The sequence below is a fragment of the Nerophis ophidion genome, linkage group LG16 (assembly GCF_033978795.1).
Source record: "Nerophis ophidion isolate RoL-2023_Sa linkage group LG16, RoL_Noph_v1.0, whole genome shotgun sequence".
Lineage (NCBI taxonomy): Eukaryota > Metazoa > Chordata > Actinopteri > Syngnathiformes > Syngnathidae > Nerophis > Nerophis ophidion.
This window is the reverse complement of record NC_084626.1, coordinates 32,420,103-32,445,459: the sequence shown is the minus strand read 5'-3', so window position 1 is coordinate 32,445,459 and position 25,357 is coordinate 32,420,103. Positions and strand designations below refer to the sequence as shown.

General features: G+C 41.8%; 1 protein-coding gene across 5 annotated transcripts in view; it reads left to right on the top strand.

The window, feature by feature from the left end:
- The first annotated feature begins 1,731 nt into the window (after positions 1–1,731).
- The window catches only part of LOC133535262 (death-inducer obliterator 1-like), a 44,406-nt gene continuing 20,780 nt past the window's right edge, over positions 1,732–25,357 (top strand). For 2 of the 5 annotated variants that reach the window (XM_061874929.1, XM_061874927.1), the window contains exons 1-8: positions 1,732–1,875; positions 10,991–11,109; positions 11,348–12,308; positions 18,002–18,383; positions 18,652–19,005; positions 22,436–22,655; positions 24,556–25,087; positions 25,164–25,323. In XM_061874929.1, coding sequence (XP_061730913.1) covers positions 11,028–11,109; positions 11,348–12,308; positions 18,002–18,383; positions 18,652–19,005; positions 22,436–22,655; positions 24,556–25,087; positions 25,164–25,323 — 2,691 coding nt within the window. In that variant the 5' untranslated portion in view covers positions 1,732–1,875; positions 10,991–11,027. The remainder of the gene's footprint in view (positions 1,876–10,990; positions 11,110–11,347; positions 12,309–18,001; positions 18,384–18,651; positions 19,006–22,435; positions 22,656–24,555; positions 25,088–25,163; positions 25,324–25,357) is intronic. The other 3 variants (XM_061874928.1, XM_061874930.1, XM_061874931.1) reach the window with 3 other exon arrangements.

The following is a 25,357-nucleotide window of genomic DNA, read 5'->3' as shown; positions in this document are numbered from 1 at the left end:
CGGAGCTCAACTGAACTGAGAAAGGAACGAATCAGTTCATGAAGTGATTCGGTTCAGTACATTCACTCATAAGATTCGTTCGTTCGAACGAATCGTTCGCGCAGTCCCTCCCCCCGCCCCCATGATGAGTAGCTGGCTGCGTCGTTCGCCGACGTCGAGGGTTCAGTGAGTCACAGAATGCGCCAGTTCCACTCATACCGGCATGGTCGCGGCGGAGCTCAACTGAACTGAGAAAGGAACGAATCAGTTCATGAAGTGATTCGGTTCAGTACATTCACTGACAAGATTCGTTCATTCGAACGAATCGTTCACGAACGACACAACACTAATCCACTTTGGACTGGACTCTCACGGTTGTGTTGGATCCACTAAGGCATGGGTGTGAAACTCTTAATTTGACCCTAGAGGCAATATCAATTTAGCATTAGAGCTGGCCCACCGGTATTATACAGCGTCGGTGCCGATGTAACACCGCATTCACCGCTAATATTCATACTTGCCAACCCTCCTAATTTTCCCGATAAGACTCCCGAAGTTCAGTGCCCCTCCTGAAAATCTCCCGGGGCAACCATTCTCCCGAATTTCTACCAATTTCCACCCGGGCAACTATATTGGGGGCGTGCATTTAAGGCACTGCCTTTAGCGTTCTCTACAACCTGTCATCACGTCCGCTTTTCCTCCATACTAACAGCGTGTCACATAATATTTGTGGCTTTTACACACACACAAACAAGTGAATGCAACGCATACTTAGTCAACAGTCATACAGGTCACACTGAGGGTAGCCGTATAAACAACTTTAGCACTGTTACAAATATGCGCCACACTGTGAACCCACACCAAACAAGAATGACAAACACATTTCGGGTGAACATCCGCACCGTAACACAACAGAACAAATACCCAGAAACCCTTGCAGCACTAACGCTTCTGGGAAACTTCCAGCAAACTGACCTATAATTAACGTTGAATGTTTGGCTTGAATGTTTGGTTCATTCATTATTGTTATTTTATTTTCAAATGTATTATCAGCCTGTGGAAAACAATTTATATTTACCTCAGAAGATTGCAAATAGAAAAAAAGACATAACATTTTTATTATTTAAATTTTATTTGATATGCCATTGATATTATTTTAAGTATTATTATTATTATTTGAAACTGGATTTTGCATGTCACTAAAGTTATATAAGCCTTGCTTGTTCAATATTTATTGCAAAACTTGTCTGGGTCCCTATTAAAAGGTTAATTTGCTCAACCTTTGTTCCGTTTAAAATTTTGGCCCACCCTGTATTTGAGTTGGACACCCCTGCACTATGGATTGAACTTTCACAGTATCATGGGGGCTGGGTTGCCCACATATGCGGTCCTCTCCAAGGTTTCTCATAGTCATCATTGTCACTGTCACAGACGTCCCACTGGGGCGAGTTTTCCTTGCCCTTATGTGGGTTCTACCGAGGATGTCGTTGTGGTTTGTGTTGTGGTTTGTGCAGCCCTTTGAGACACTAGTGATTTAGGGCTATAGAAATAAACTTTGATTTGTCCAGGGTGCACGCCGCCTTCCGCCCGATTGTAGCTGAGATAGGCGCCAGCGCCCCCCGCAACTCCAAAAGGGAATAAGCGGTAGAAAATAGATGGATGGATGGATGATTGATTGATTGATTTAGGTTCGTGTTTGAGCTGCGTTTGTATTTGTCAAGCAAGAGCCGTTTCCTCTCCAGGCCGGTAGGGGCGCCATTGAGTGCCCACGACCCGCGTTCGGCAACGCTGTCAGCCATCTGGCGCAGTCAGCTAGCTGCAGCAGGATTTGGAAAATGGAGGCTTTGCCGAGCGAGGAGTAAACGAGGGCACGTCGTCTCTATTTCTCTTGCATAGGTGGGTGAAACATTATGCGTGTTTTTACAGATGCATTTTATTGCTATACATGACATGCATGGGGGTTGTTTTCCAACCAGGGACTTTGCAGGGTTGACGCCTACTGCGATTACCTAATACAAGGTTGAACGTGCTTACACTATTTGTTAACTTGACCAATCAACGCGGATTAAAATTGTATTAATGTTGATCGTCGCTGACATAAATAATCCCCACGGGTGTGATGAGACTTGTAAATGCGGTCCAAAATGGGTTTTAACCGCAAAAAGAAACGAGCTAGTTGGCTAGCTCGCTAGCTCCCGCTACTCGTGGACGGCGGAGTTCCAAGTGAATAAATCAAATCACGACATAATCGCTCGTTGCCTAAATAATATCAACTAATATGTACGTGCGACGTAAACATGGAGCGATCCAATTGTTTCGAGCGAGTCCCCGTGGATTTATCTCGTTTACCTTTTCAAGTAAAGCCGGTTTTTCACTCTGCGTGTTAAAGGCGAGCTAACACGGATTAGCAAAGATGGCGTCCATTCCGGACTCAGGCTGCTGGCTTTATAGTCATGATCGTGTTTTTCCTTCAACAGTAAAAAAGACCGATTATGGTGTTTTGACATTTTTACGTGATATTAAATATTCCGTGATTAAGGTCTTTGGTAGTTCTTGGATCACGCGTATTAAAGGCCGTGCTCGGGCCATCGACGTCATCAGCCAGCAGACGCGCTATTAACGATGCTGTTGACATATTTTGCACGTTGAAATGCTTTTCGAGGGTTTTTAAGAATGTGATGCTTGGATACGATTGTCATCCGGAGCCATCTTCCAAATGTTGGACTATAACCCCGAGTCACATGGCACGGTACCGAGACGCAGAATTTACCATGAATTGATTAACGTGGACCCCGATTTAAAGGCCTACTGAAATGAGATGTTCTTATTTAAACGGGGATAGCAGGTCCATTCTATGTGTCATACTTGATAATTTCGCGATATTGCCATATTTTTGCTGAAAGGATTTAGTAATGAACATTGGCGAAAAATTTCGCAATTTTTGGTCGCTAATAAAGAAGCCCTGCCTCTACCGGAAGTTGCAGACGATGACGTCGCAAGTGTGGGGGCTCCTCACATATTCACATTGATTTTAATGGGAGCCTCCAACAAAAAGTGCTATACGGACCGAGAAAACGACAATTTCCCCATTAATTTGAGCGAGGATGAAAGTTTCGTGTTTGAGGATATTGATAGCGACGGACTACAAAAAAAAGGGAAAAAAACGAGCAAAAACAAAACACGATTGCATTGGGACGGATTCTGATGTTTTTAAACACATTTCCTAGGATAGTTCTGGGAAATCCCTTATCTTTCTATTGTGTTGCTAGTGTTTTAGTGAGTCAAATATTACCTGATAGTCGGATATTACCTGATAGTCGGAGGGGTGTGTCCACGGGTGTGTTGACGCCAATGTCTCAGGGAAGTCGACGGCAGCTTCATGGACGGCCCGAGCTCAGCTTTTCTCCGGTAAGAAGCGACTTTTTAACCACAATGTTCTCACCGAAACCTGCGGGTTGACAAATGGTCTGGATTCATGTTCGCTTGACCACGCTGTGATCCATAGTAAATTTTCACCTCCGGGAATTTTAAACAAGGAATCACCGTGTGTTTGTGTGGCTAAAGGCTAACGCTTCCCAACTCCATCTTTCTACTGTGACTTCTCCAATATTAATTGAACAAATTGCAAAAGATTCAGCAACACAGATCTCCAAAATACTGTGTAATTATGCCGTTAAAGCAGACGACTTTTAGCTGTGTGTGTGCGTAGCGCTCATGCTTCCTAAAAACGCGTGACGTCTTGCGTACACGTCATCATTACACGACGTTTCCAAGACGAAACTCCCGGGAAATTTAAAATTGTAATTTAGTAAACTTAAAAAGCCGTATTGGCATGTGTTGCAATGTTAATATTTCATCATTGATATATAAACTATCAGGCTGCGTGGTGGGTAGTAGTGGGTTTCAGTAGGCCTTTAAGGGCCTACTGAAATGAGATTTTCTTATTCAAATGGGGATAGCCGGTCCATTCTATGTCATATTTGATCATTTCGCGATATTGCCGTACTTTTGCTGAAAGGATTTAGTAGAGAACATCGACGATAAAGTTCGCAACTTTTGGTCGCTAATAAAAGAGCCCTGCTTTTACCGGTGTTGTACCAAAATCTGTTACCCATCGGAATTTGTAACTCCGGGTGGCGATGTTCCCATGGCGTTTGTTTGATGGTTAAACAGCATAGCCAAAGAGGAGGAGAAGAAGAACGCCTGCGTAAATGTCGTAAACTATCCTTAAAGGGTAACATTATCACAATTTCAGAAGGGTTAAAACCAATAAAAATCAGTTCCCAGTGGCTTATTTTATTTTTTGAAGTTTTTTTCAAATTTTTACCCATCATGGAATATCCCGAAAAAAGGCTTTAAATTGCCTGATTTTCGCTACCTGTAAATCCACCGTCCATTTTCCCGTGACGTCATCTAGTGATGCCAATACAAACAACATGTCGGTTAGCACAGCAAGATATAGCGACATTAGCTTGAATTCAGTCTCGGATTTCAGCGGCTTAAGCGATTCAACAGATTACGCATGTATTGAAACGGATGGTGTGCAGGCAGATAGGGAAACAAAATTGAAGAAAAAAATGAAGCTTTTGAGCGAATAGCTATTGAAGCTATTTGGCGATCGCCTTCTAACCGACGATTGCATCTTTTGACCAGACCACTGGAGCAACTTAAATCTGTCGATTGGTATGTGTTTGTTTGGCAATAAATGTGGGTGGTGGGAAAGGCTGGATGCAAATATAGCTACAAATGTACATACAGCTAGCCTAAATAGCATGTTAGCATCGATTAGCTGGCAGTAATGCCGTGACCAAATATGTCTGATTAGCACATAAGTCAAAAACATCAACAAAACTCACCTTTGTGATTTCGTTGACATTATCGTTGGAAATGCATCTACTTTAAGTGTCGCAGGATAGCCACACATTTCTCTGTGCCACGTCTGTCGTAGCATCGCCGGTAAAATGTGCAGACCAAACGAAAGTCTTTCGCATCTTTTGACACTGGTGCAACTTGAATCCGTCGATTGGTATGTGTTTGTTTGGCATTAAATGTGGGTGGAGGGAAAGGCTGGATGCAAATATAGCCACAAATGAGGCAAAACGATGAATATGTACATACAGCTAGCCTAAATAGCATGTTAGCATCAATTAGCATGCTGTGCTAACTGATGCACACTCCACGTAAATCAACTTGATTCCGTCGCTGATCGTGTTGTTAAACCCTCCGACAACACACCGACAAGGCATGAGGTCTCCAAGGTACGGAAAACAGTCGAAAAAACAGAAAATAACAGCTGATTTGACTCGTATATAATGTGTTTGAGAAAATGGCGGATTGATTACCTATTTGACGTCACGCTGTGGCGTCATCGCTCCGAGAGCGAATTATAGAAAGGCGCTTAATTCGCCAAAATTCACCTATTTAGAGTTCGGAAATCGGTTATAAAAATATATGGTCTTTTTTCTGCAACATCAAGGTATATATTGACGCTTACATAAGTCTGGTGATAATGTTCCCCTTTAATGCTGAAACATCAGTTGTCAGAATTTCAGCATTAATAAATTACACATATTCTAGAAAACAATGACTTACTTTCATTATAGTTTGAATCCATTGTATCAGCTGTGTAATTTATTAATGGTGAAATTCTGACAACTGACGTTTCATTCAATGATAGCTTTTAATCCGGAAAATGTACGTGTGTGAGAGGATCAACAGCTGATGCAATGGACTCATACTATAATGAAGATAGTTTATGCCATTTACGCAAGCGTTCTTCTTGTCCTCCTCTTTGGCCTTGCCGTTTAACCATCAAACAAATGCCATGGGAACATCGCCCCCTGGAGTTACAAATTCAGATGGGTAACAGATTTCGGTCCAACACCGGAAGTAGCAGACGATGACGTCACCGGTGCGAGGGCTCCTCACATCCTCACATTGTTTATAATGTGAGCCTCCAGCATCAAGAGCTGTTCGCACCAAGAAAGCGACAATTTCCCCATTAATTTGAGCGAGGATGAAAGATTTGTGCATGAGGATATTGATAGTGAAAGACTAGAAAGAAGAAAAAAAAGTTATTAAAAAAGGCGATTTATTGGGAGCGATTCAGATGTTTTTAGACACATTTACTATAAAAATTCTGGGAAATCCCTTATTTTTCTATTGTGTTGCTAGTGTTTTAGTGAGTTAAATAGTACCTGATAGTCAGAGGGGTGTGTCCACGGGTGTGTTGACGCCAGTCTCTGGTGGAAGTCACGGCAGCTGCATGGACGGCGCAAGCTCAGCTGATCTCCGGTAAGAGGCGACTTTTTACCACAATTTTCTAACCGAAACTTGCCGGTTGACAAGTGGTCGGGATCCATGTTCGCTTGACCGCTCTGATCCATAGTAAAGCTTCACCTCTGGGAATTTTAAACAAGGATACACCGTGTGTTTGTGTGGCTAAAAGGCTAAGGCTTCCCAACTCCATCTTTCTACTTTGACTTCTCCATTATTAATCGGACAAATTGCAAAAGATTCATTAACACAGATGTCCAAAATACTGTGTAATTGCGCGATGAAAAGAGACGACTTTTAGCCGCAAGTGGTGCTGGTTAATATGTCCGCTCCAACCAATAACGTCACAAACACGCGTCATCATATGCGTCATCATTCCGCGACATTTTCAACAGGAAACTGCGGGAAATTTAAAATTGTAATTTAGTAAACTAAACCGGCCGTATTGGCATGTGTTGCAATGTTAATATTTCATCATTGATATATAAACTATCATACTGCGTGGTCGGTAGTAGTGGGTTTCAGTAGGCCTTTAACAAGTTGAAAAACGTATTCGGGTGTTACCATTTAGTGGTCAATTGTACGGAATATGTACTTAACTTTGCAATCCACTAATAAAAGTATCAATCAATAATTCAAAAAGACGCAATATCGGTCGAGTGTTCTAATCCAGTGATCCGGAAAAGGGATATGCGTACCCCTGGGGGTACTTGAAGGTATGTCAAGGGGTACGTGAGATTTTTTTTTAATATTCTAAAAATAGCAACAATTCAAAAATCCTTTATAAATTATATTTATTGAATAATACTTAAACAAAATATGAATGTAAGTTCATAAACTGGGAAAAGAAATGCAACAATGCAATATTCAGTGTTGACAGCTAGATTTTTTTGTGGACATGTTCCATAAATATTGATGTTAAAAATATTTTTTTTTTGTGAAAAAATGTTTAGAATGAAGTTGATGACTCCAGATGGATTTCTATTACAATCCCCAAAGAGGGCACTTTAAGTTGATGATTACTTCTATGTGTAGAAATCTTTATTTATAATTGAATTACTTGTTTATTTTTCAACAAGTTTTTAGTTACCGTATTTCCTTGAATTGCCGCTGGGGCACTGATTAATTTAAAACCTCCTCTCACTTCGGAACTTACCAAAGGCATGCAGCAACAATTTGAGTGTGATGTAAGCTTTGACCTTAAATCATAATAAATAGCTCTTAATCTTCTTCCCTTTATGCGATTTCAAATTACCAATATTGAAATCAGCCACCTCCATTTTGAAAATGATGACAGCGAAAGTGTCACTCGTGACGTCACGAGTTTGACCAAGCGGTAATACTAAGCATGCGCTAATTATTTTGCGAAGCGAGTTTACCCGACAGTAATTCAAGGCAGGCACATAGTATATGCCCTGCGGCAATTCAAGGAAATACGGTACTTTTATATATTTTTCCCCCAAATAGTTTAAGAAAGACCACTACGAATGAGCAATATTTCGCACTGTTATACAATTTAATAAATCAGAAACTGATGACGTAGTGCTGTATTTTACTTCTTTATCTCTTTTTTTCAACCAAAAGTGCTTTGCTCTTATTTGGGGGTACTTGAATTAAAAAAATGTTTACAGGGGGTACATCACTGAAAAAAGGTTGAGAACCACTGTTCTAATCCCCTGCGGTCGGTTGCGTGTCGTTGTATTGGAGCCGAAGGTATAGAACGTCTGAACAAAATACGATTTTGTATGCTGCAACGCAGTTAAAATTGTTTTATCCCACCTTTGTGTAAAAGGGTCAATGTTGCTATAGTTATCAAATATACAATCGAAACCGTCTACGATTTTTATATTGTTGACATGAGGTAACTTATTTGGGCACGTTCTGGTTTGTAAACATGTCGTCACTATTTCCACATTTGCACAGTTGTCTCAGGCCCCGTTTACATTACGGTTATCCAGGTTAAATCCCACCTAACCATAACCGTATCCTCACACAACAATGCCACCGTTTGAGACCGCCTCCGCCCGCAGGCGCAACGCAACCTAGTACGCATGCGCGGAAAATGCACACGTCATAGTCAACTCCATTGTTGTTTTGTGTGCAAGTTCTTAAATTTAACTTATCTGAACAATATTCAGTGTTGTGGTATTTCAATTAACTGGAATCCAGTGTGCTGTGGGGTCCCTATTGTAGTGAATCACCCCTGAGCCATCATAAATTAATCAAAGCTTTATTAGACATGTGAATGTAAACAATGTGATGAACATTTTACAACAATCAATCTAGGGATCCAGATATCTGGTCAGGACACTCCTCACTCTTTTGCCTTCACCTTCATTGTCCATTCGTTTTTGGTGACTTCGACTTCATATACTCTGGACCTAGACGTTGAGTCCGCGACATACATGGCAGACAATATCTGATAGTCTGCTCTGCCAGTCCAAAAGCATTCACCGTTTTCCGTAGTCTTCCCTCGATGTCCAGGTAATACAAAGCACACACAACCATTTTTTAACATACCCACGGTAGCCCGCACTCTCGTTGTCTCTTCTTTGACAAATGGACAACGTTTTTCAGTAAGTAGAATCACAGCTGACCTGGACATTCGAAAGTTCTCTAGCCGTCTTGAGAGAAGTGTTGTATCCCAAATAGCTACAATAGCTTCCTCTCAAGATAATCATGTGTGATTTCCACAAGCGTCTGTACAGACGGAAGGACAAACACAGGCATGTCTTGATGACTCCCCTCAACATTTCCAGTGGTTAGCTCCGAGTTACTAAACCAATCAATCAATCAATGTTTATTTATATAGCCCCAAATCACAAATGTCTCAAAGGACTGCACAAATCATTACGACTACAACATCCTCGGAAGAACCCACAAAAGGGCAAGGAAAACTCACACCCAGTGGGCAGGGAGAATTCACATCCAGTGGGACGCCAGTGACAATGCTGACTATGAGAAACCTTGGAGAGGACCTCATAAACCGCTTTTTTATGAAGCCGGCTGTGGCGCGTTCTTTCTGATGTCACTTCCTGTGTGGGGCGCGGTCTTGTCGTCACCTCCTCTCCGAACCCAGTTAGTAAACGATCAGTGAGTCCATAAAAAGCTAAGAGCCGGAAATTCAAGAAATACGCGGCGCACTTACCCGTGTAAAAAAAATAATTCAAGGAGAGGGACCTTAAACGATAGTTAAGTGGGGCCGAAACAGGACTCAGGCTAAATTATTATTCGTTCAAGGCGTTATCCGGCTTAGTGTAGACATGCCTTACTTTTAAGTTGCAGTTTATTTCTCTGTGAGATCGTTAAATCCCAATTTGTTGTTCAGTTTGACAAATTGAAGTTGCAGTTTGACATATCGCTGGGCAATATGGCAGAGCACTGTATCATGATATCAGCTTTTTATATTGGTCGATACCGATAATACTGATGTTTTTTATGACCTATGGAAAATATGGACCAGGAGAAAAATATATTAAATGTTAACGTTTTTATTTCAAATGCAACCTTCCTTTGATTATGATCCCCTCAGTTTATCAAATCAGAATGGTAAGGAACTTGCAACACAACTATGGACAACAATCATAGTTGTAAAATCACTATAAACTTTTTCAAATTAAGTGTAAAAAAATAGTGCAGGGTGTAAAAATGTAAACAGGGAAACCTGAATTGACCTTTTTTTTCAGGTTTGCTGTGGTCTGTAACATTTAATTTGAGTTGTTATTCGAAAATGTATGTTTTGCAGTAATTATTATTTAAATATTATTGGACCAAATGATCATTTCAAGGTAGCACATTTTTAAATTTTGGAATTAATTTTGTTCATACAGTCCTGCACTTTAGTTCCTACCTGTTGTTTCCGTACATCCGAATAGGGAACGGACGAGGGTTGAAAGGAAAAGATTAGCGCGGCGAATAACTACGGTCCTTTTGAAAAAAATCCAATTTGTGTTCAGATTTTTTCACTCCACGCAGAGAATCAATAGCGAGACAGCAAGATGGTGCGACCAAGTTCATACTGTTATGCTATTGGCTGTTTAGCATGTCCTTCCCATTGCTCACTTCCTGTTTTGCTCGGTTACCAGACCACGAGTGCCATGCTTCTTCCTTTCCGGTTTCTCCCGACCAAAAAATATTTTAATTGATATTATGTGTCTATCACAATAAATATTGCTATCGCTTTATCGGCGAAGCCCTAGTCTTAACACTCTATAGTTTTGCACCATAAACTTGCACAAGGCAATTTCGTGGACAGGAATTTTTATTGTGGCGACTGTTAGAAATGATGCATAAACTTACAGAAATGATGCATAAACAGAGATTTTATAGTGTGAGCTACATGTCGACAACTTTTTTTGTTGCTGTGTATTGCAGCTTTTTAAATTGATCATTATGGTCATACAGAACTTGCGATTGCTTTCAGTGAATAATTTCAACGTGTTGTAGTAATGAGAATGGATGAAACCTGTAGTGAATCTTGTCTGTTTTTAAACCTAGTGGGATTTAATGCAAATCTGTTAAGGATGTTTTGCAAAAACACTAAAGGCCCTCATTTTGTTTTTGAAGGCAAACATCTGATAAATGACATCGATTTGGTTAGTTTGTATGTCATGCATTCAATAATTTGGGATGGTGTTAAAACCAGCAAACCTAATTTTCCAATTATCTGGTGATCTCCTGAAGTGGTCAACCATCATTGCAACATATTAGTGACCATGTTGTGCTCTTTTCTTAGACATTCAGTTTGAAATTAGTGATTGACTCCATCATCCATGGAGGAGAATACGAGCCCAGAGTTCACTGTAGCTCCTGAGCCAGAACAGAGCCAGGACCGTATGGATAACTGCTCTCAAGGTATCTTGAAGGAGCTTCTTTTCCCTTAATAATGCAGGCTGTGAATATCTGCACTGTACTGGGTGGAACTGTGGTGTCAGGTTTTAAAATCTCCAAATCACTTGGTTGCTTGGAAATTCAAGAGACAATTGAGCACCCTCCCCGCCTCTTTGTCGTCATATTACCCTACATAATGATTTTAAAAGTGCATGGAGCTAGTGCCGTGATTTCTTTTCCCATTGTGATCATATGTCTACAGGTGACAGTCAAGGGGGGACCAGCGAGCCAAACCAAACACAAAGTGAAAATGTGGTTGAACAGAGAATAGAGAAGTCTTCCAAAGCCAGCGGCGAACTAAAGAAAACTTGGGGGTTCCGTCGGTCCACTGTTGCAAAGCGAGAGATGCCGGTGGAGGCAGCAACTGACAACACCGAGAGACGCTATCCTGTACGCCGCAGTGGCAGGCAGGCAAAGCGTACGGACAAGCTGGAGGAGTTCCTCTCTACTACCAAAAGAGCCCTAAGAAAGAGCGCTCCCCCGTCTCTGGAAAGCGGAGATCCTCCTTCACAAACCCCAACTGATGCGGAAACCGCTTCTGAGGCCAGCTTTGATGGAAACGCGGACACAAAGACAATGGAGGAGAAGCCAGAGTCGTCCGGTAGGAGAACTCGAAGTGGCACGAGAGAGCAGACTCCAAGGCCCAAACGAATTGGCAGATGGACGCGGAAAAGCGCCTCAGTCAAAGATGAAGATAGCTCTGACAATGAGGAGAGCAGAGATGGCACTGAGATACAAGAAAAAGAGGCAGATAAAGTTGGGGGCTTGACTAATCCCAGCTCCAACACAGATGAGGGAAGCACCAGTAAGGAACAGCACCACCCTGAGTCGGATTCCAAAGACAAGGAGGAAACAAAGGAAAATGTTACAGTGGGAAATGATGACCACACCAAAACCACAGGGGATGAGAGCACAGAAAAACCTGGATTGGCGGTAAAGCGTGGACCAATTAGAACATATATTAATAAAAAAAGGGCTGCCAGTGTGAACCCTGCCACTGTCAAGGGGGGTGCTCCCGGGCAGGCAGGCAACAAGTCTCAAGCACAGGGTGACAGCGACGACGATGCATCTTCCTCGTCTTCTTCATCGTCAAGCAGTGAATCTGATGGAGGCTATGACCCCAATGCACTTTATTGCATCTGTCGGCAGAAACACAACAAAAGGTTTGTTTTCAATGCTTCATTATGTAGCTACCGCTCAGTTCTCACATTGTTATAACTGCTGTTAATATCCCTACCTTTGTCATAATGTCCAGCAAGCAGATTGAAATGTACAATTGCATTCAGACTTGATAAGGTCGGACCTCATTTTGCCTGCAGTTAGGGTAATACCAACCACTGCATATTCTGTCACCAGACATTCTTAGCTTGCTACAAGTGCAAAACTAGCTAAATTGTGAAATAAATCAGAAGTTATACAAAGAAATGTCTGTACAACAAAGCCTTTGCCATTGTTGCCATTATCAGACAATGAAATTCTACATATAGCGTAGATTAGATTAGATTAGATAGTACTTTATTTATTCCGTCAGGAAAATTACAATTTTCAGCACAATCCCATTCAAGATCAGACAAACATTACAGGGAGACAGAACAGGATCGCTGACGGGTCTGCCGGCTTCCAGCGCCCCTTACAAAAAAAAAAGATGACATACAGGTGAACAGGGGGGGGGGGGGTAGTGGTAGATAGATTAAAATAAAATAAAAAAAAATAAAAAATCGGTCTTAGCCTAGGCCCTGGAGTGGGGGTGCAGACTGAGGACAAGGGAAAAGAACAACTCATAGCCATAGTACACATCACTCTTACATGTGTGTAAGAGGGAAACATCAAAGAGCACAGAGGACATTAAAGACATTAAAGCAGCAAATGACGATGGAATAAAATAAAAAACAATGGAAAGTAGGAGTGACAAAATATCAATATGGTCTTGCAAGGACAATAACTGCTCTTTATAAACACAGACTGGGATATTAACGCTGATGTGCAGCAAACCAGAGTAATTCACAAAATGAACACTGCGCACATTTTAGAAATACTTAAAAGAGAGCAGAGGTGCTGCCAGAAATTCTCGCCCCATGAAAAAAAAAAATCACATTGGGTTTCTATGGGCAGCTGTTGACTCCACAATCGTGTTGGAATTATCTTAAGTCCCCTCCCATACGGCGTCCCTGAGTGGAAGAGTAGTAATTCTACACTTGATGGTAAAAAAGGAGACTGTCGTCTTTCAAGTGATTTTAATCCAAAGGTGTCAAATTAAACACTATTGACACTATTGAAACTTCTAATGGCTTCTGCGTCTATCATGCTACCTTAGCTTCTCTTTGGGACATTAACTTTGTGCTTTTGTACATAAAGGACAATGGAAAATGTAATCTTTTTTGAAAAGCTTAAAACAAACTACATATACAGTTTTACTATATCTGACTATACATATGAATAAATCAAAATTAATATCTGAATTAAAGGAGCTGTTGGCAATCTTTACACAAATACCTAGGGGGTGCTAACTTTCCAATGTGTTTTAAGCATATCCTGCACCCTCTTACGGCTTTTAGTATGTCACACTTGTATTAACTTTTTATATCATTAGAAAATGACAGCTCTCGTCCAAAAACATGCACCTATGGCTATGTTGATTGGCAACACTAAATTGGCCATAGTGTGTGAATGTGAATGTTGTCTGTCTGTGTTGGCCCTGTGATGAGGTGGCGACTTGTCCAGAGTGTACTCCGCCTTCCGCCCAAGTGCAGCTGAGATAAGCTCCAGCAGGCCCCGCGACCCCAATAAGGACAAGCAGTAGAAAATGGATAGATGTTTTAATAACAGTACTGCAAATTGTTGGATGCTTCTGTGAGGCTGCTCTTGTGTATGTGGACGCTCTACATGTGCATGATTGTGGACGAGACCGTGGTGAGTGACCACAGCTTGAACGCAAGACTAATCCCTCAATTTGTACTCAATGCAATTTGGTAAGTGTGAAATATATAGACATCTGAAAATATTAATGTCATGTATATTTTCAAATGCTATCTAAGATAAGCAAGCAAGTCATGGTGTTAATTGTTTTGGTTAAAAAAACTTTGAGAACATTGCAAACAGCCCCTTTAATCAACGCAGCATGCAATTCAAATCAGGCGTTGCCAGACACTACATTACAACACAGTGTGTTAGATTTGACCAATTTGAGAGATAAGCAGTGTCATATTTTCTGAATGAGTTAAAAGATAGTGCGCTTCTGTTAAAACACCGCCTCAAATCACACAAAACAAATGTAATTGATTTTGTACTGTTGGTGTTTTCGACTGCGGCAGGTAAGATTTTAGAGCAACTTTGCCATATGAAGATATTGTGAGTCCTGAGTTGGATTTGAGAAATCCAAAGTATAGCGCTTTTAACTCCGTGAAACTATGAACGCAATCCACATAATTATTTATTTTCCTGTTAGGTCTGTTAAGTCCTCTATTAAATTATTTGTGTGAATACAGATTACTTTTGTAAAGTCGAGATAACTTAAAGGCGCCATATACTTGTTGTTCACATGCCATATAATGGTGGTGCTTTGGTCCAATGTGAGCATACATCAATTTTAAGCCGCTTTCTGACCATCCCCTCAGGTCTTAATTACGTGGTGTCCGCTCCCCACCATCTTTTTAGCACTTCCATAGCGAGGCTACTGACAGATATGCTACAACTATACGCTACTTTGTAGTAGAAATGACTACACCGAAAGATTCATGTACGCGCCAGTCCGCCCCACAACAATCGGATAGCAAACAAGAAGCTGATTGACTGCAGCGTGGTCTACAATGGCGGTCTCGCACAAAACACTTTGGGTAAATCTATACCATACATCTGTGGTTTGCAAACTTTTTTCACAAAGTACCACCTCAAAAAACACTTGGCACTCCAAACACCACTATACAGTATTGTTCTGGGCCTAAGTCCATCATCGCAGGGACAACACAGATGGACAACATTCACACTCACATTCACAAACTAGGGCCAATTTAGTGTTGCCAATCAACCTATCCCCAGGATTCATTAAAAACAAACAGTGGTTTTATTTAACAAGTATATTTGATATTTTTGCACAGTAACATTACGCACAGTTTGAACTGTAACATTGTGTTCGAATATAGGAAAACAAAACACTACTTAATTCAAGTGATTCTTTGGCGTACCACTAGAGGGTGTTGCACGTACCAGAGTTTGAGAATCAATTCCCTATGTTAGCAATCGGCTTATGTTAAAGGTCAGAAAATCGTCACAGAACGGATCAAATTCCAAAGGGCTCGTTTAGAGGAAGTTTGAAAGATGACAAGATTGTTTTATAAATATTTCCGCAATCCCTCCAGGGTTTGATTTGACATTTCTGAGACTTATGCAGATCCCAATACACAACAGCAGGTACCAAGAAACTTGCGAGTTGACATGTTGATTTATACACCCACTCAATCTAAAGCCAACACTTGTTAAGATTCATCCATCAAACCATCCATCCATTTTCTACCGTTTGTCCCTCTTTGCGTTGTCGGGGTTGCTGGAGCCTGTCCAAGCTGCACTCGGGTGGAAGGCGGGGTACACCCTCGACAAGTCGCCACCTTATCGCAGGGCCAATACATACAGTGGGGCAAAAAAGGATTTAGTCAGCCACCGATTGTGTAAATTCTTCCACTTGAAATGATGACAGGTCTGTAATTTTCATCATAGGTACTATTCAACTGAGAGAGACAGAATGTGAAAAAAAAAATCCAGGAATTCACATTGTAGGAATTTTAAAGAATTTATTTGTAAATTATGGTGGAAAATAAGTATTTGGTCACTTCAAACAAGGAAGATCTCGGGCTCACCCAGACCTGTAACTTCTTATTTAAGAAGCTCTTCTGTCCTCCACTTATTACCTGTATTAATGGAACCTGTTTGAACTCGTTATCTGTATAAAAGATACCTGTCCACAGCCTCAAACAGTCAGAATTCAAACTCCACTATGGCCAAGACCAAAGAGCTGTCGAAGGACACCAGGAAAAGACTGGGAAGAGTGAATCTACAATAGGCAAGCAGCTTGGTGTGAAAAAATCAACTGTGGGAGCAATTATCAGAAAATGGAAGACATACAAGACCACTGATAATCTCCCTCGATCTGGGGCTCCACGCAAGATCTCATCCCGTGGGGTCAAAATGATCATGAGAATAGTAAGCAAAAATCCCAGAAACACACGGAGGGACCTGGTGAATGACCTGCAGAGAGCTGGGGCCAAAGTAACAAAGGTTACCATCAGTAACATACCACGCCGACAGGGAATCAAATCCTGCAGTGCCAGACGTGTCCCCCTGCTTAAGCCAGTGCAAGTACAGGCCCGTCTGAAGTTTGCCAGAGAGCACATGGATGATACAGCAGAGGATTGGGAGAATGTCACATGCTCAGATGAAACCAAAACAGAACTTTTTGGAATAAACTCGTTGTGTTTGGAGGAAGAACTCCATACCTACTGTGTAGCATGGGTGTGGAAGCATCATGCTTTGGGGCTGTTTTTCTGCTAAGGGCACAAGACGACTGATCCGTGTTAAGGAAAGAATGAATGGGGCCATGTATCGTGAGATTTTGAGCCAAAACCTCCTTCCATCAGTGATAGCTTTAAAGATGAGACGTGGCTGGGTCTTCCAGCATATCAATGATCCCAGCAGACACACGGCCTGGGCAACGACAGAGTGGCTCCGTCCAGCATGACAATGATCACAAACAGACCGCCTGGGCAACGAAGGACTGGCTCCGTAAGCAGCATTTGAAAATCCTGGAGTGGCCTAGCCAGTCTCCAGACCTCAAACCCAGAGAAAATCTGTGGAGGGAGTTGAAAGTCCGTGTTGCTCGGCGGCAGCCCCAAAACACTGCTCTCGAGAAGATCTGCATAGAGGAATGGGCCAAAATACCAGCTACTGTGTGTGCAAACCTGGTAAAGACCTACAGTAATCGTTTGACCTCTGTTATTGTCAACAAAGGTTATATTACAAAGTATTGAGTTGAATTTTTGTTATTGACCAAATACTTATTTTCCACCATAATTTACAAATAAATTATTTAAAATTCCTACAATGTGAATTCGTGGATTTTTTTATTATTTTCACATTCTGTCTCTCACAGTTGAAGTGTACCTATGATGAAAATTACAGACCTCTGTCATCATTTTAAGTGGGAGAACTTGCACAATCGGTGGCTAACTAAATACTTTTTTGCCCCACTGTATAGACAACATTCACACTCACATTCGCACACTAGGGCCAATTTAGTGTTACCAATCAACCAACCATCCGTCCATCTTCTTCCGCTCATCTGAGGTTCGGGTCACTGGAGCAGCAGCCTAAGCAGGGAAGCCCAGACTTCTCTCTCCCCAGCCACCAATCAACCATATAGTTCTGAAATGTCTGGATTCAATAAGTCAATAAATTGTGTGTTAAAATCCTACACGAGATCTGATCAAACTGATTTAAAGTGGCTGATGAACATTCTGAATAAGTTTGTTATTTAAAAAAACTTTTTTAAGGTATTATGGAAATGATTGATCTTTTTTATGTATTTTTATCGGACTGACATTCTGTTTGAATATGGCCTGGGTAATAATGACATTGGCTGAGACTTGCTCATGAGTGCTTCATATCCAAAAACAGGCAAACTAATGTTTAGGAATGCTAAAATCATAGAATCAAATTGCACACAAGTCACACATTCTTAGCTTTTTGTGTATTTTTTTTTACAACCTTAAAAGATATCCATGTGATACGGCGTTACTGTCATGTGGACAAGCAGAGCAATTTAGGAGAACCAGACTTTGTTGCCATTACAAGTGTCCTTGCTCACTAGGTTCATGATCTGCTGTGACCGCTGCGAGGAGTGGTTCCATGGAGACTGTGTGGGCATCACGGAGGCCCGGGGGCGCCTGATGGAGCGAAACGGTGAGGATTACATCTGCCCCAACTGCACGGCTAAGAAAAGCCAGGTGATCCGGCCTGCTACCTCCACGCTGTCTATGAGCATAGACTTGGGGAAGCCCAAAGGTGGCACGGCACTTCAGATGTCAGTGCTGCAGATGTCTGCCGGCTTTGCCGGTTTTGCCGACTTCACTACCTCAACAAGTCCGAGTGTGACCATACCTTCGCCTGGAAGCGAGGACACTGGTATCAAAGGCAGAATTGAGAAGGCCACAAACCCAACGGGGAAAAAGAAGATAAAAATCTTTCAGCCGGTAGGTCCTAACCTGATCTGAGCTAGTTTCAGGATTGATTAACAATGATAAATTATCTACAGGAGTGCAACACTTAATAGTATTGTGATTGTATATGTAAATTGGCTCATAAGTTTTGTTTTGATTGTTTTGCTGGAATAGTGATTATTGCCCTAAATGTTGGATAGAATGTCCCCATTATTTTTTGTGATGTAAAATGCTTCTTAAAACTTGTTACAGTGAACTTGCTCATCAGTGGCTGTTGATTTTGTTGTGTATCGACCTTAAGCAGTCACTACAGCAACAGCCAGCACAGCCGACCGCTGTCCAGAAGGGGGCGCCAACGCCAGTGAAACAAGCAGCCTCCGCACCAGAGCTGAAAGCACCAGAGATGGAGCAGAAGGTGGCTTCAAACATCGAGGTGAACACAACGGCGGTGGCGGAAGGGAAAACTGGGACGCCGACACCGGAAAGTGCTTCACTTCCCAAGTGCATTGGTCCTGGCTGCGAGAACAGCGCTCAGCCGGAGTCTGTGTACTGCGGACACGACTGCATCCTGAAGCACGCCGCCGTGACTGTAAAGGCATTCACTGACGTCAAAGAGCCCAAGGACACGCCTCAGAATTCCAACTCCGCGCCAAAGGTAATTTTGACTGTTTTAAGTTGAGATGAATATGTTAATAATGACTTCTTTTACTGCTTTGGAATATTATGAACACATGTGGACAGTTGTAACTGAGGATAATGCCATTGTTGAGATGGCAGTGCTTTTTTTCCCATTCTACTCATATTTCCTATTTCTCTGCACATTATATTCTAAGCACAGAACATTTGTGTAAACGTATAGAAGGTATTTTTTTTGTATCTTGTCTTTGTTTGTCTTTTCCTATCATTTTGTCACTGTATGACTAAAGGCTTTGAACACTTTGTGATGTCAAATGTGCTGTGATTATAGTTTGCATGCCTGATATTCAATTTGTATTTGCATTTTACATGACCGTAGTTAACACTCTGCTCACTTGTTGGACTCTGCTCACTTGTTGGTGCTGCGTGCCATTAATAATAATCTGGAAGTAGACACATCCACTTTGAATGGTAATCTATCTTAAAAATATATCTGTTAAGCATCTATTTAAAAAGGTAGGTGGAGACCTGCTACACTGGATTTGCTGTTGGTGTGAACACTTGCAGTCCTCTGGGTTCTTGACTTTTAACATGGACACTTAAAAGTACTTGTAATGCTTTCCCTAACATCGAGAAGCTTTAAAATGTAGCTACCACCAGCGATTAGATTTTTGTTTGTCAATACAGTCAAGTAGGTGAGAAATAGTGTAATTATAATAATAATAATAATGGATTAGATTTATATCGCGCTTTTCTATTGTTAGATACGCAAAGCGCTCACAGAGAAGTGGGAACCCATCATTCATTCACACCTGGTGGTGGTAAGCTACATCAGTAGCCACAGCTGCCCTGGGGTAGACTGACGGAAGCGTGGCTGCCAGTTTGCGCCTACGGCTCCTCCGACCACCACCAATCATTCATTCATCATTCACCAGTGTGAGCGGCACCGGGGGCAAGGGTGAAGTGTCCTGCCCAAGGACACAACTGCAGCGATTTGGATGTCAATAGGTGGGAAGCGAACCTGCAACCCTCAGGTTTCTGGCACGGCCGCTCTACCCACTACGACTACGCCATGCCGCCATAACATAACTTCAACGTTAGCATTTTAGCACACTATTGCTCACTTGTAGTCAAAATTCATTGGTAGCTGTATTAGTTATATGTCCTTCAGTAATATATCACTGCACAGAAATTAGTCCTGGTTACCCTTCCAAATGATCTCTTTTGGGATGGTTCTAGTTAGCAGTGCTCACAATAAAATACACGGAAATTACAGTTTATGTGGAGTTTTAGTCATAACCCACTTGACAGGTCCCTTATTCATATACAGTACAGGCCAAAAGTTTGGACAAACCATCTTATTTCAATGTGTTTTCTTCATTTTCATGACTATTTGCATTGTAGATTGTCACTAAAGGCATAAAAACTATGACACCCGTGAAGTGAAAACCCTTTCGGGTGACTACCTCTTGAAGCTCATCGAGAGAATGCCAAAAATGTGCAAAACAGTAATCAGAGCAATCTAGAATATAAATCATGTTTTCAGTTATTGCTCCTTTTTTTGTTAAGTGCATAACAACTCGTTTGCATTCATAGTTTTGATGCCTTTAGTGACGGATAGATTGTACTTTATTGATTCCTTCAGGAGAGTTCCCTCAGGACAATAAAAATTCCAGCAGCAGTGTACAGAATTGAGATGAATTTTAAAAAGTAAAAGGTAAATAATGATGGTGTGAATGGAAACAAAATATAAACCTATTAAAATAAGAATACAAATAAAAAGCAACAATGAGAATAAAAATATAACGGTAAAACAAGAATATAACAAGAGAAACTAGGCAGTAGTGACCATGTTATGAACAAGTATTGCACTGTTATTTTTTTTGCATTCCCTGTCATCCTATTACCCCCACATCCCCCCGGAGAGGAGTTGTACAGCCTAATGGCGGGAGGGACGAAGGAGTTTTTTAGTCTATTAGTCCTGCACTTTGTATGAAGGAGTCAAGCACTGAACAGGCTCCTCTGGCTACTGATAAAAGTATGCAGAGGGTGACTGGCATCATCCAGGATGCTCACTGTTTTTTCAACAGTCCTCTTCTCTGCCACCATCACCAGTGAGTCCGGGTTTATTCTGATCGTAAAACCGGCCCGCCTGATCAGTTTCTCCAGTCTGGAACTGTCCTTAGATGTACTGCCCCCCCCCAGTAATGTAAATAGTCATGAAAATAAAGAAAACACATTGAATGAGAAGGTGTGTCCAAACTTTAAGCCTGTACTGTATATGAATAAGGGACAACATCTCAAGTGGGTGATGTCGGCTACACTATTTCCTTTGTTAATCCATATTTTATAAGTTAAGTTAAAGTACCAATGATTGTCACACACACACACTAGGTGTGGTGAAATTTGTCCTCTGCATTTGACCCATCCCCTTGATCATCCCCTGGGAAGTGAGGGGAGCAGTGGGCAGCAGCAGTGCCACGCCCGGGAATCATTTATGTTGATTTAACCCCCAATTCCAACCCTTGATGCTGAGTGCCAAGCAGGGAGGTAATGGGTCCCATTTTTTTCTAGTCTTTGGTATGACTCGGCTGGGGTTTGAACTCGCGATCTACCGATCTCAAGGCGGACACTCTAACCCAGGGGTAGGGAACATATGGCTCTAGAGCCAAATGTGGCTGTTTTGATGACTGCACCTGGCTCTTAGATAAATCTTAGCTGACATTGCGTAACACAATAAGTAATAATTAATTCCGCTGGTATTCACGATGTTAAAAAAACGTTCAAAACAAAACTTTCTCATGCATTTTAATCCATCCATCCGGTTTCTACCGCACCTGTTCAAGAAGTCGCATTAATGGTAAGAAGTAGTTTATTTTTTTTGTTGGTTAGCCTCAGAATAACAATGTTATTAAAAAGAATAAGAGACTTATTATACTCTAAAAATGTTGGTCTTTCTTAAAAATGCACGCATTTAGTTGTATTCAGTCTTTAAAAAATATATTTTATGGCTGTCACGGAAATACTTTTAAAAATATTTGGCTTGTATGGCTCTCTCAGCCAAAAAGGTTCCTGACCCCTGCTCTAATATCTAGGCCACTGAGTAGAGTATGTGGTGTATGTCTTAAATGAGGCAGTTTGTGGTGGAGTTGTTGATTGAGTGGAGTATAAGCGCTTATTTTGAATTGCTTACCTAATCAGAAGAAATTTAAGACAATAAATTGTCAGCATGTCAACAGCTTTGTTTCTTAGCAATCGTGTCCGGAATTTTAGTTTTGCCTACCTAGCGTTTGCTGTGATTGCACTGTGATGAATTGACTGACAGATTTCCCTAGCAGACTGCAGGACTCCCATCTTTAGAAGCCCCCAAGCAAGCTTTCATGTACTACTCCCCATTTGCTGTCAGTATACTCTTTGAACATGCTTCATTTTTACTCGATCCCATCCAGAGCGGAGCTGCCAGCGGGAATAAGAGCCCGAAGGACGTCAAGGATGACACGGAGCGCGATGGAGGTGTCAACCGCAGTCCGGATGAGGACGAAGACGATGCGCATGCGGTGGAACAGCGTCCGTCGCCTTCCACTGCGTCCTGGTTCAGCGACCATAATTACATTGCAGTACCACCAGAAAAGACTACACCCATATCTGCAACAGTGTTAAACAAAAAGTGTATGTATCTCTTTGAGGGTTTTTTTGTTGAAAGCATTTCATTGTTTTGCTACCCTAAATGTTGTTCCTTTCCTGCTAATGACCTAAAACGGTTGGTTCCGTGTATAGAAGTTTATAGAAGAACTTCTCTGTGGCAGACGTAAACATGACTTGTTAAGTGTTGTTTTGATGATGTAAGCATGTGCCTCTGGATGGGATAGTGGCTGCTGCTAAAAAGGTAAGTGTACACTCTGGCGTCTGGGTGAGTATGACATAATTATCAAAATAGGGCAGATCCTCCACATCAGATAATTTTAAAGGTTACCTACTATAAGGTTCTCCCTGATATGAAACATTAGGTTTATGGCAGTGACTAATTGTGCCGCCTTGTAATTTGTCAGCTAGATGAAGAGGGTTAAGCTTCTGCTGGACCCACTTCAGATAAAACCCCCATTAAATCATGCTTTGGTTGGATAGTTGGGTGGGTGTCTGTGTGGAGGGTCATTTTGTTAGTCTTGATTTCCTCACGTGAGTTTATAAGCAGGTAGGTCTAACACGTTTCTCCCGCCCTCTTTCAGGCTGATTAATGAATTTGTCATCAAGTTGCATTCTTTTCCCCTATAGGCTGATGCTTTGGTGACCTTTAAAAAAAAAAAAAAAAAACCTTTGAACTCATAACATCGAATGCATCACTTATCTTGGGAAAGTGGCTTAAAATAAAAAGATGTGACAGATTTTTGGATGCCTTCATTGATTGATTTCTGAGCAGTCTTGGCTTGCTGTTGGATAGCCTGTTAGGTTTCAATCAAACAAGAATTTTCATCTGCATCTGTTAAACTCAAGAGGGTGGATGTGAAGATGGTCGCTGCAGGTGACATGAGAGCTGCTGGTTGAGCTCATCCAACTCGAGGGTGGATGGGAAGATGGTCGCTGCAGGTGACATGAGAGCTGCTGGTTGATCTCATCCAACTCAAGAGGGTGGATGGGAAGATGATCGCCCCAGATGACATGAGAGCTGCTGGTTGATCCCATCCACGGTGCAGAGGAAAGCCAAGACTACTTGGAGAGGCTGCAGAGAAGTTGAGAGGCATGGTGGAAGATCGACGGTCATTTTACCAACTCAAAGATCCACCAAGGGTTGGCCACCATTTGAACGGAGGCCTATCACACGTGGCGCGTGGATCCTTTTTTCTTCGGATTGGCGACTTGAGGATGTGATACGCCATTTTATGGATAAATTAACATGTTTTCCATAGTCGCAGGAAAAGGTGGACACATTTTCCCAGTTTGAAAATGCAACAAACTAGTGGTTGGCTTTTAATCTAATGGAAGTGTATGGGTCACTGTTCTGCTCAATTAATATGAACATGGTTTAATTGGCTTTCACACCTACTTGTTTTATTTGTTGGGAATGTGGAATCATGATTCATCATGATGATCATGAGAATTAACCACAGTTGCTTTTGTGAGTATCTCCTTCTGTAAACCTATAAAGTGGGATTATTAGGGAGTGATGTTAGAGATCATGGACAAAGGTGTTGAGTTTAAGAAGTCATTTTTATTTAATCAACCAAAGTTTCATAGTGGGTGTACAACATTGTGATTTATTAATAGGTATAGTTTAAAGTCCAAAGTTCCCAGCTGGTTGATTACTTATGGCAAATATTTTGCGTCATTCACACTTATGTAATAGCATGAAATTATTCTTTTAAATTTTACAACGGAAAACCTTGACCATAATGGACTTACAAAGCATGTTCTCTTTGCTGCGGCCGCAAATAAGTATTGGTTATGTTTAAGTACGCAATCCAGGCTCTGTTCAATTATCACATACTTAGTTGTGGTATTGGTGTTGTCATGAAATGTTTTCGGTATAAGTAATTTAGCATTATTGTGATGTTTGGTATCTTGTGATTTTCAGCTCCCGCCAAAGAAGTGAAGACTAAGGAAGCAGCTCCAACTCATGAGGAACCTCCCTCTGAGTCCAAGCCCCCGGTTAAAGTGAAGAAGACAATGACCACCAGGTCGTCCAAGGTGTCCAACAAAGGCAAGAAGCCTCCTCAGTCCGCCACTTCCAAGTCAACCAAAAGGCCTGCAACTCCTCCCAGTACATCTGCAATAAAATCTAAGAAACTGCGGTCAACAACCACCACTGCCCCTGCACCGTCGCCTTACCCGCAAGGACCCATCCATGTCACAGGAGCGGTGAGAGTCAGGAAGTCCAACTTCACCATTCCTAAGAAGCAGCCTCAGCAAAAGGACGCTCCACCCCTCAGTCAGTCATCGCCGAGAGTCCCATCATCTCCGGTTTCGTCAGTTCCGCCCAGCCACTCTTCTTCCCCAAGACCTCACCATCCAGCTTCAGCACCCCCTGCATCTACCATGCCCCCTCCCGCCAACCACCAGATGAGGCAAAACATTCGTCGCTCCCTGACAGATATTCTGTATAAGAGGTGAGTTTCCTTAAAACACCCCCTCGCTCCGTCCAATATTTCAAACACCTGTTGTGCTTTTTTTTTTTTTTGACAGAGTGAGTGACAGTGACGATCTGAAGATGACTGAGAGTGAGGTGGCGCGGCTGTCTTTTGCCATTGAAAAGGAGATGTTCAAGCTCTGCCTGAGCACGGACAGCAAGTACAAAAACAAGTACAGGTCGCTCATGTTCAACCTTAAGGACCCCAAAAACAAAGTGAGTGAAGACAAACTGGCGAAAAATACATGTT